The sequence below is a fragment of the Brachyistius frenatus genome, unplaced genomic scaffold, assembly GCF_029030835.1.
Source record: "Brachyistius frenatus isolate BFR_SWC_R1_liver_20210118 unplaced genomic scaffold, ASM2903083v1 Contig_105, whole genome shotgun sequence".
In the NCBI taxonomy this organism is placed as follows: Eukaryota; Metazoa; Chordata; class Actinopteri; family Embiotocidae; genus Brachyistius; species Brachyistius frenatus.
The window spans coordinates 194,107-206,174 of NW_027210704.1; the positions used below are offsets into that span (position 1 = coordinate 194,107).

Below are 12,068 nucleotides of genomic sequence, written 5' to 3' on the forward strand. Positions count from 1 at the left end.
GCTTCAGTGTAAAAAAAACTCCACCAGCCTTCAAAAAACCATATTGATTCAATCCTGATGCGTGTAAAGACATTTGGCCCTGTGTGATCAACCTTTCTCCGATAAATGGACTGACAGACTGAAAGACAGATTGATAGACAAATCAGACAGATCAGTACATTAACCCACATGTGAGAGACACAGACTGAGAGACAGACACACAGTCAGCCTTGGGTGAAATGCACTCATGTTGTAGTTTCACATGAACCACTAAGATTGCCGACAGCCAAAACTGGCAACTGTGCGCTGCATGGCTTCGATCAAAAATAATTAAAAAAAATAAATAATGTTTTTCTTCTGGAAACAAAGAAAGGTGTTATTGTTGCATTATATTATGAAGAGAAACAGGGAATACAAACAAACAAACCAAAAAATAGAAATAAGTTGAAAAGTTAAAACATTGCAGGGATGTTTGAAATTTTAAAGTTTATCTGTCCAAGTGAAATCGAACCAAATCTGAGGGAAGTTCAACACCCAGAGAGCAGACAAAGATTAAGACTTCTCTTCAAAATGAAGCTTTTTGTTTTGTTTTTTGCTTTAGAAATATTGATTCCTTTGGTCTTGTTCTTCAAATCAGTGAGATAAATAAAATCACAGGTGGAAATCCATGTGAAAACACAACAGGTAGACAGATAGACAGCGCAAAAAGTATAGGGAGGACAGGGTGGTTTCGGACTGCATGCCTCCAAAGGCTATACTTTATGCCTCTGTTTTGGCATTCCTTCGATCACAGAATATACAGTGAGGCTGGTAATCAGATAGACTGATCCATAAACAGTGAGTATCAATACCAAGCAAAGCCCAGCTGCAGAGACAAGAACAAGAAACAGAGGTAAAGATGGAGGGAGGAGGGGAAACGGAGAGACAGGAGAGTCCAGACAGAAGACAGAAGAACAGCAGCTGACCGAATCAACAGATATATATATATATCAGGCTTGTGGATGCAAGACAAAACAGGAATCACACACCTTTGGTTTATGACTGTGTGTATGCGTGCTTTTCCAGTTGTGTGTGCGTGTTCTTGTGTGCATCTTCATCTGTGTCGTCTGTGTTTTGTGTGTGAGAATTAAAAATAGCGAAAGGAATGATGTAACCAGAAAAAACAAAGACAAATTTAAAAAAAACAACAACTGTAGAACACAATATGACAATACCAAAAGAACAGAAACACCAAGTGTTGAGAAAGACTGAAAGACAGAGTGTGAACAAAAAAAAAAGTAAAAGACGAAAACTGGAAAGAAATGGAATGAATGAGAAGTAAAAGTGTGAAGTGATTGTATTTTGGGACAGTAAAGCCTTTATTAAGTCTTTGGCATGAATTACCTTTATATCCTGAGAATAGGAGAGGGCACGAGGGAGAGAGGGAGGAAAATTAGGGAAAAAAAGTAAATCGAAACAAAAGCAGCACTGCCAAATATACTGTCTGTGATGGATAGATGAAGATGGCAGCCAGAGGAAGAGGAGGAAAGGAAGGAAGAACTGGGATCACGGGAGTGCAATAGTATAGAGACACAGAACCTTAACAGTGCAAAAATGAACAGTTCTTTCATTTGTCTTCATTCACATATTTTATGTTTCACAAGAAAGAAGGAAGCAAAGGCAGCAGATAAAAAAAATGAGAGTAAAAAAAGTTTCCAACTCATGTTTTTTTTTTTTAAACTAATGAGGGAAAGATTCTCAAACAACAATTGTCCCTATCATCAAAGATTGCAACCTTTTGAGTTAATGTAAAATCATTTTCATGTATTTAATACAGTTGCTTTCAAAAAGAAGTTGGAGAGAGGTAGGAAGGGTTTCTATTGGCACAATGTCAGGCGTAGTGCAAACAAGCCTTCTAAAAGATCAGGCAGCCACCACCACAGCTGAGGTTGAACCTGCATCCTGCCTGCAGTTCCAATAATGAACAATAGATGAGGATGTTATTGAATACAGAAACACAGGGCTCAAATGTAATGATCCTATAGGTTAACGTTTTTGTAACTGCATTCATCGTATGGTATGACTTCCTGTTGGCTCCCTGCACACATGACTGAGACAAAATCCAATGATCCTACAGCTGTTCTTGATTTTCTAAACATTATTAGGTAGGTAGGTAGGTATATACTTTATTAATCCCCGAGGGGAATTTTTTTAATTATTATTGGACCAAATGGATCAAATATTGATGATAAAACAAATAATTTTGAATGTTTAATTTGTTTAACATTTTCTCTCAGTAAATTGTGTGTGGTAAAAAAAACTTTCTGAGGATCACATGATGAACGTGCATGTTGCAGTAACATGATTGGGCTGCTCCACCACAATCCCAGCACAGCCTGGTGCTCCGGTGTGCCGAGGGGCAGCTGCCCAATCAGATCAGAGGTGGCTCATCAGATTGGCTGAAAAAGAAAAGGAGCTTTTTTTTCTTCTTCAACAGCCACTTTTGAGGCCAAAATGATGTGTCAGTCTGAGGTGCTACAAAAATAGAAAGAGAGAGAATTTTTTCCAACTGTGAATTCTGGAAAGATTGATCAAAATGTAGACCTGGAAACGTGCATGATATATCACTTATAGTAAAGTGTATTTGCCACAACTACAAAAATCTTAACCACCTGTGTAGCAATGTCAAGAAATTTGAGGAAGAAATCCTTCAGAAATGAACTTAATCTGGATTTTGCGAAAAGATCTGATGTAAACTTTTTGTCAGAGTTTATATTGTAGGGAGCTCATGGAATCAATGATCCTAAATCTCTGGCTGAGGCCCTCGTCAGAATAACTGACCTTTTTGTCTCCCAGTCCCCCACACTTACGGTAAGGAGCCCGAGGGAACACTCACTGTAGTGGTTCCTCGAGCTCGTGAGGTGTTTGGAGACGCGTTCAGTTGACTGACGTATCGCTCAGTTTATCTTGCTCAGCTGTGGTGGTTGCTGCTCGCCGGTGTAACCCGCAGCTTTCAGGCTTCGCCTGCTGTCCCAAACTGTTTCTTTGCCTCGACAGCTAACAGAGATGTCAGCTGAGAAAAGCCCTTCAGAAAGCATACACTTCAGATATTATATCCAATTTAAAATATGAAACTTAGATGAACGTAAATCAGGTGTTAGTCTTTCAGCAGTTACAGCTACAAATAACCTTCACCAACTGATGATCGACCGCTGCCGCATTCAGTAAATATACAGCCACTGCATTAAGTAAATATACAAAGAAAGGCCTTATAAAACCTAATAATGACAAATTTTGCCCAACACTGCATAGCCTTTGAGAAAGTATACTTGAGCTCCTTATCTAGAATATTCCCACGCTGCACAGAAGGAGGCTTAAAATCAGCTGAAATGATGTAATACCATCACAGTGCAACGAGCGTTTGCTTTGCAATTGTGCAAACACTTGTAATTATACAAATGTCCTGTGGAAAATAATGTATGACTGACATCTTTAGCACAAAAGCTGCCTGTGTGAGTCAGATTATGGTTGCTTAAACCCATTCCCACCTACGTCACCGTTTGACTGTGCAGCGAGACATAACAAGGACAGGGAGGGAAACAGCTTCCAGAAAACTCTGCCCACAGCGAAGCAACAATTTCATGGTCTGCATCAGAGACTGTGAATGTTATGTCGGTCTGTTTGTACAGCGCTCGTCTCCACAAAGTAAAACTATATCTTGATCAGACTGTCCAGAGTCGGCGAGAACGTCAAATATTACAATATCCAACATACAGTATGTACAAGGGGAATAAGTACAACAATAACAGTCTAATATGTTCCTGGGAGACCTTTTTTAGTGCTTAATGTTCCATGTTTTTGTAATCCAGCTTCAAAATTCATTACAGTATGACAGCTGAAATGAAACTGGATCACTACCCTGCTCAGAAATGTTCACTGGAGTGACACCAGCACTTGTAGACAAACATTAGAGTTATCAATGTCACAACTGTATGTTTTGTAACTAAAACGATCAACCTGCTGCGGCTATGGTCAGGCGAGTTTCAAGAATATTCAGGAGGATTAAATTGGCATCAAGTTGAGGACAGAGATACAACAAAAAAATGTAAGCTACTTCTGAGGAACAAGTGGATGACAAACTGAAAAATACGTTAAAAGTTCAAAATCCTCTTACACAGTTTTAGTTGTGTTTTATCTTAAAACAGCCAAATGTTCTTCCTGGCAAAATAAAACAAAGGCTTTGTACATTTGACTAAGGACCATATCAAAATCCTGAAATGTCTTCAGAGCTGGCAAAATGATATGAGAGGATGTGAAGAAAAAAAAAAGAAATCCAGATATCCAAAACGTAACAAATAAACAAAAAAATAAGTACATTAAATAACCTATTGTTGAAACAGCTGTAGCTCCAGAGCACATGAAGAAAAAAGCAACAGATGAAGGGAGGAAGAGAAAAAGCTAGTGATGAGAAGGCCAGAAAAGAGTACAGTACCTTTTACTCTAACGTCCGGATTGTGAGCTTTAAAGAAGGAAGGAGAAAAGACAGAAAAAAAATATAGATAGAGAGAGTGCATTTAGTCCAGAACACAGGCTGCAGAGTAAGAGGTAGAAAATTAAATTAGACACAAAGAGGTTCAGTCAAACACGGAAAGGGAAGTAAGGGAGAAAGACCTGTATAATTCATCATCACATTCATTGGAGACAAATCAAAGCATGGCCAGTGAATTGTCAAAGTCCAGGATCCGGCCGATAACAGTTCCTATTTTATAGCTGTTGTATTCCTGTTAAATACTTGGGACACTCTGCTTTAGGAGAAATCCCAGTATATTACATAAGCTAGGCTGCTTCCACATTGAAATATATTTTTTTAAAAAACAGCCAATTACTGAATATGGAAATTATTGTGAGGTCACAGTTTCCAGCAGACTCTAACACGAGATGTAAATGTGATGGTGGAGAGTTGACGAAGAGGAGAGTGAGCGGGAATGAAGCCTTTCCCCCAGCCATACAATCCGTCTCTACAAACAAGCTGTTTGTTGGCTAAGCGCTCCAAATGGATTTCTCCTCATCTCACTGTTGTCGGCATCCTCCTCCCTGTGTGTCAGTGTGTGTGTGTGTGTGTGTGTGTGTGTGTCTAAGTGACAATAACTGAAGCCAATTTGGAGCCCTTTCCCAGCGATACTGTAGCTGTCTGTCTGTTTGACAACAAATGGCTGTTTAAGTGAAGGGTTCGATGGCAGGCTGAAGCTCCCACAAAGGCCCCACAACTAATCTGCTTCACTGTTAAACTATGACAACACAACAGCTGACTATTAAAATGCCATCTCAGTGTCCATGCTGTTGATCCCAAGCACACTCTGAGAGGGAGCTTCTGTTCAGTGTTTCGGTCTTATATGTTAAATGTCATGACAGTCACTCTTAAGGCTAAAGTTTGTTGAAGTGAAAAGGTGTTGTTGATGAATGCCAGATCTCCTGAGCATTATCACCTCTCTCACACTTCTTCTATGATCTGTGAAGCATTTTGTATAATTCCATAAACCTGGCTGCCTGTGGAACACAGTCAGAGAGTAGACAGCCAGTACTGGTGAAGACTGAGTGGTTGACTTTATATTCAACAGCTGAACTCCAAACGCGTGTTAATCGTACCAAGTATTTCCTAGAGTGAGATTTTACTTTTCTCAATTCCATCGCAACAACAAGGGCACTAATATCTAGAAAAATCTTGAAACTAAAGCAGTTTACGGTACTGTAGGAAAGTCACCTGTCTCCACGCCATCTGCTGCAGGACTGAACACGACTACATGTTTGGGTTTGTTGTCATACTGCAGAGTGTATTTGGGGCAGATCAAACACTTCCCTGATGCTATCGGACAGTCTGAAGAGTTTATATATCTAAAGAGTATGAAAGTTCTCCACAGCACTTCACTGTAGATCAATCCCACTGGGATTGATTATAGACAGAAATGACCAGATAACATTTTACAGTGTTTGGTAACTGATGCGGCTTATTGGGCAAACCCCGGGGAATAAAGCAAAGTTAATGATAGCATCTCTAGCATGGTGGGAATCCTTAATTCATTCTAAAAGGGCAGCTCTGCCTTTTACAGCCCATATCTCATTTGTGCCTGTCATAGCATTGGATGTCCACATAATTGGCAGCATCATTTTCCTCTAATCTTACCCTGGCAGCAGGCATGAAGACAAAAAGACTGTGATATATCTGTCATGGGTTCCATAAGGTCCCAAATACTAAAGAGGAGCTCCCCGACGTCTGAGCTTTTCTCCAGTTTCTTGAAGGCTGTGTGCCTCTGTTTCACGGTGTGCTTCTCTCTTTCTCTAAATGTCATTATCATTTGTACTGTAAGTAAACCGTGAAGTCATGATGGATAAGAGTCCAACTTTGTCATCTTTTCAGTGCAACCTGGCTAAAGGTAAAAAGTGCTAGAAAATGAAGCTTTCTTCTCGGTGGAATGCACGTCCATATTTTTTTCATGTTTGTGCATAATGAACGTCAAGTCATGATAATTATGCATGTCTTGTTTCCTTTCTGCACTTTTTTTCTGTTGTGTGTGTGTGTGTTGTGTGTGTGTGTGTGTGTGTGTGTGTGTGTGTGTGTGTGTGTGTGTGTGTGTGTGTGAGAGAGATCCACTCACCGATGTTGCAGTGCTCCCCTGTCCATCCCTGGTCACACTCACACTTGCCCTCCTTACACACTCCGTTCTTGTTGCAGAGCGGGTGGCAGGCCTTCTGGTCGCATACACCTCCAGTCCAGCCTTCCTCGCAGCGACACACTCCACCATAACACACACCGTGATTGCCACAGTCCACCTCACACACCTCTGTCAGAGACACAATGAGAAAATATCAATATACGTGAACGAGAAAACACAAAGCCAACTGCAATATCTTCTGTGCATTTTCTTTGATTGTAGAACATCAATAGTGCATTTTAGCAAATGTGCACTCAATGTACTGAACGGACTGGAAATATAAGTAAAGCCTTTGTGGGTGAAAGGTGTATCATCATATTGCCTTAATTAGTCCGCACTGTCATATCAGTGCACAGATTAATCTAACCAGTGTCCCTGATGAGCACAGAAAATAGATGAATGTACACTTCCATTTCCACAAGAAAAAAAAGCATGCTTTGGTTGTACAAAAGTGATTTAAAGTAGATCACCTTTATAGTTAGTTACTGCTGTACTTGCTATGGTGTTAGTGTTGGTGGTAGCAGGCCCTACTGGCTACATCCACTACTAATATATAGTATTGTCAACCACCTATTCTTATTTTGTCAGGCAAAGGGAGCTTCCTGAAATTATGGACATAGTTGGCAATTGGACATGTTTGAAGTTTCGCCAAACTAATATCCTAAATATATGTTATTAAACCAGACATTATAGCTGCCTCAGGGCTATTTTTTTTTTTATATACAGTATCTTTAAATCATAATTTCTGTCAGGGCTGCTTAAGAGGTGGGTAATTAAGGGAGCTTCAATACCATTAAAACAAATTTAAAACTCAGCTTCTGTAGTTCTCTTGGCGGCAAGTTGATCAGCTCGCAACTGACTTCCTTTTTTGTGTTTGAATTGGAAAGAAAGGAGGTGGCAGCAGCGACTGAGTGATGAATCTAAGTATCCACAACTGTTTGTGCCATTATCACTTACTATTGATGTATCAATAACAGTGATTCTGTAATATTGAGGTCATGCAACATTCACTATGAACTGAAATAAAGAGCTAAATGGAGAGCAGTGTAGGAGAACAATCCTGGATCAGGTGCTTCTCTTCTAAATCACAAAGCCCATGTCCAGACAAGCTGATGAAAAATAGATGGAAAATAAATTAATTTCTTCCTTCAAGTCTGCCCCTCCTTCACTTGCATCTGTGTCCTGGACTGAACTCTGTGTCTGAGCGACCAGTGTGTGTTTGTGTGTATGGAAAGAGGGACTGTTTGAAATTTAACACTTGTTTTTTAGGTTTAAGGTGAAAATTAGGTTTAGGTAGGGTTGGTGTTACACATTTAGTTATAGTTATCTCATTTTCTCATTTATGCCTCACTGTTTCTATGTGTGTGTGTGTGTGTGTGTGTGTGTGTGTGTGTGTGTGTGTGTGTGTGTGTGTGTGTGTGTGTGTGTGTGTGTGTGTGTGTGTGTGTGTGTGTGTTTTAAAAAGAGACAATACTTAATTGGCTTTGTGTTTGATGATTTTGACAATACAATACTCAGTGTAACAGCCTGAGGCAACACAAACAGAAGTGAGAACACACACACACACACACACACACACACACACACACACACACACACACACACACACACACACACACACACACACACACACACACACACACACACACACACACACACACACACACACACACAGACACACACACCCTCTCGTCTTTGTTTGTATGTCAAGCCATCTGTTACTGATCTGCCATCCTCCTCCAGTTTCTCTGTCTCACCTTCATTTCTGTATCAGTGCTGTCACTTTCTCTGTTTATGTCTCTCTTTTTCAACACACCAGAAAATAACAAAAAAGTCCTCAGCAATAAACAAAAAGATTACACTCCACTTCTTCTGGACTTTACTGTATCACTGAAAACCTTTTTGGGGATGAGGAGGTGGTGGATGAAAGGGTCGACAGAGCACGAGACTGTGACAACTGAGGCGTTTGCTTCCAAACTCCAACTGACAGTAAATTTTGGTTTCCTATAACCACAATCTTTCTCTGACCTTAAACAAATACCAAATCAAACCTCATCCAGAGCAGAAGAACAGCCATATGAATCATGCAATAGTCATATCCTGTAAACTGTGGAAGTGAAATGCTGTTGTACTGTTGGTTGTGGCATTAAATCAGAAATATGACAAACTTGGGTCATTTGGGTCGGACTAGAATCTACTGTCTTGCATTGTTTTTACTACTTTGGGACATATAACATTTATTAATGAAGAGACGTTGGCTGGATGATGACTTTTCCCTAAACTGAACTAAATGCATATTGCAAAGAAAATTTTGCAGATAACATTTAGCGTGCTTGTTTCATATTTAGATTTTTTTTTTTTAAATGCAACCTTCACAGTGTATTTGCTCTTACCAGCAGGTTGTATAATGACATTAATTACAGTAGCAGAATTTTATGACGCTGAAAGAACAGTTGAGGAACAAATACAAAAGTCCCTTTTTAACTGAACATTTTCCGAGACACATGGTGGAAGTGGATTTTCTTTTTTTTGAAAATGAACCATTTTATTTAGTTAATATACAATTTTAAAGCGTATTTGTGTTGTTTTTTTCATGTTGTCTAGACTGCTGCTCTCTGACCCTTTTTATCATTAGGATCTTCTGTTTGCAGCTGCTATAAACCAGCACCTGACACACACCACCGCAGGAACGACACAGGCACATTCACTGTTAACTTGCTAAGGTTGTGTGATGTTGTCAAAGATATTTTAAATGCTTTAATTTTGATAACGTAAACAAGAGAATCCTGATATTTGAATTTTTTTTTTCCGGGAATACTCATCTAAATTGAGATTGGCAGATTTCAGTCACAACAGATTCCTGCAGATGTTTTACAATAAAACAAAATTGTTAAGAAATAAAGGATTTCTGCATGCTAAAAAAATGAGAGGAATTTCATTTTGAAATAGATACAGGACAAGTTGAAATTGTACTTCAGTGTAATGCAGTAACTTTAACAGGGCAAACAGTAGAGGATCCAAACGAGGCTTCAAGTTGATGTGAGTCAATCAATAAACCTCAAATGTCAATATAACCACTTTGACCACTTCATTTTTTTAAATTGCTCTCTTTGTCTGACTTACACTTTAGAGATAATGATGATAAAAATGTAAATGAATCAAGAGAAGTGTAAACATTTTATTTCCTCACTTGGAGAAAAAAATATGTCGTGGTTCCGATGCGCTCTGCCAGCACAGCACCTGTAGCTGCATGGTGTTTAGCACACTTGAGACCATAATACTTCTGTTTTTTTCTTCATTAGTTTCTTCATTATAAGTTGGTTTGGAGAGGTTACTGATTTTACTGAAGTCTCAATGTGGTTTAGCCTCTCGCTCTCACGGAACTTGTAAAGGTCTCACAAGTTGTAGTGTGACATCATCAGGCAGTTTCCTGTTTCAAACTTGTAAATGTGAACATGTTTATGCCATCAAGGTAATCACTCTCCAGAAGAAAACATTACACTGTGAAAATAAGCACCCTAATTATCCTTTAAATCACTCCTCAGAATTATGGTTACAGGTACAGGTTTGTACCTTATGTCTTATTAGTTGTTTTACAAGCTGTATTCCATCCATGATGTCTCCTCCTAGGGGGTCACATCTGTACCACTCATTTTAATTATGTTCTGCTCAGTAATTGCTTTTTTGTTTTCAGTTTATGCTGATCCTGCTCTTCTTTATTCTCTCTTAATGGCACTGTGAGATGCTTCGTTTACACATGCCATGGAAACAAACTTTATTCTTTGTATAGATTCTGAAAGCAAATCTGACAGGAATCAAATGGAAAGGAAAGTTGAAGAATTAAACGCACCTAAAGAGCAGTCGGGCCCGGTCCAGTTCTGGTCGCAGGCGCAGGTGCTGGTCTCTGCGTTGTAGGTGCCGTGGCCTGAGCACTGGTCCGGACACATGGCTTTGGCAATCTCACAGTTGGCTCCGCCCCAGCCGGGCTGACAGTGACACTCGCCATGAATACAAACCCCATGAGCCGAACAACTGGGGTCAATGCAGTCCACTGGAGACACATGAAGAGAGGAAAGTCATGTACTGAACAATACATAATAGACAGTACACAGTGGATTAAGCTCTGAACTGTCGTCCAGATCACTCTATTTGAGCATTTCCAAAACCGAGTCAAGTCCAAGCCAAGAACTTAATAAAAGTGGGCTCAACAATCTTACACAAAATTGATATATAATGACTTAGTAACACAACTGTGAAAGGCTGATAATATGAGTAGACATGCTTTCAGGCCAAGAGCTAAATCTACCAATATGGTTCATCCTATTGAGTTCACAAATTTACACTCAAAACCTATCTTTTGAACTTCAATAATAATATAGAGTCCCTGCTTAAGGAAGCCACCAGACGGTACTCGGTTTTCTGGAACTTTATTTGGAACAATACACAGGCTACTGTGGGCCGTAGCCAACGCCAATATTACAGCTAATTCTTACCGGTAGCTCTATACAGCATGTCTTCGTCACACACACACTTAAACTACTCTCACAACAAGCAAGCAGAACAGGACCCATCCCCCCCTTAGCTCCTGGCCAATCACAGGTGGCTGTCCCACCCTGCTCACCGTCATAGGTACAGGAATGACTGACAGGTCTACTGTATTAAGGCTCTGCAGACACATCTTATATTAATCCTAATAATATCTTTTCACAACAATTTATCCTTTTGTACATCAAACAATTCTGAATTGCTGTCTTGGTGGAAAAAACTGTGAAAATACAATTGTTTTGTTTTCAGAAATACAATAAAGATCACACCAATTTGAAAGTTGGTTTTGAAGAACCAAAAAGTGAGTGGAAAAAGAAACAACAACAACAAATGTTTTTACTGCCTGATTGGAAGCTGCAAAGTGGAAGCTAACTGTAGCGTTGTGCTGCTGAGAAGAGCTGGGGCCACTGAGCCTCAGCTGCTACATCATGTACAGGAACAGTAAGGCAGCCATTAGCAGATATGTTAATAAGGGGCATCAAGAGGTGAACTGAATGCTGCTCCTCGGCCTCCCTTTGCAAATCTGCCAGAGAATCTACAGTGGCTTGTGAAAAGTGGCGAAAAACGATAATGGGCCCTCTGTAGAGCCAAGGTTGGGTTTGTCCCGTCTGAGCTGTAGAAACACAGCAGCTCCAGAATCTGCTTAGAACTGATTTTAACAACCCCTCAATTTAAATATGTGGTCAGCTGAGACTCACTGATTGGCTGAGTAAAGCTTCAACTGAAGGAGTCTGAGTGGCTGATGGGTAAATTCAAACGGTACCTGAAATGGTGAACCACCAAACCAGCATCTTCAGACAGCAGAGTGTATTTTAGATTTCGTTTTCTGCCACTCAGTAATGCATTCCTTTGATT

The 12,068-nt window shown here is 39.8% G+C and overlaps 1 protein-coding gene across 5 annotated transcripts in view; it reads right to left on the reverse strand.

The window, feature by feature from the left end:
* Positions 1–12,068, reverse strand: part of tenm3 (teneurin transmembrane protein 3) — a 340,668-nt gene that overhangs the window by 94,404 nt on the left and 234,196 nt on the right. For 3 of the 5 annotated variants that reach the window (XM_069712012.1, XM_069712013.1, XM_069712014.1), the window contains 3 exons: positions 10,519–10,719; positions 6,612–6,797; positions 4,451–4,477 (listed from right to left, as the gene is read on the reverse strand). In XM_069712012.1, coding sequence (XP_069568113.1) covers positions 4,451–4,477; positions 6,612–6,797; positions 10,519–10,719 — 414 coding nt within the window. The remainder of the gene's footprint in view (positions 1–4,450; positions 4,478–6,611; positions 6,798–10,518; positions 10,720–12,068) is intronic. The other 2 variants (XM_069712016.1, XM_069712015.1) reach the window with 1 other exon arrangement.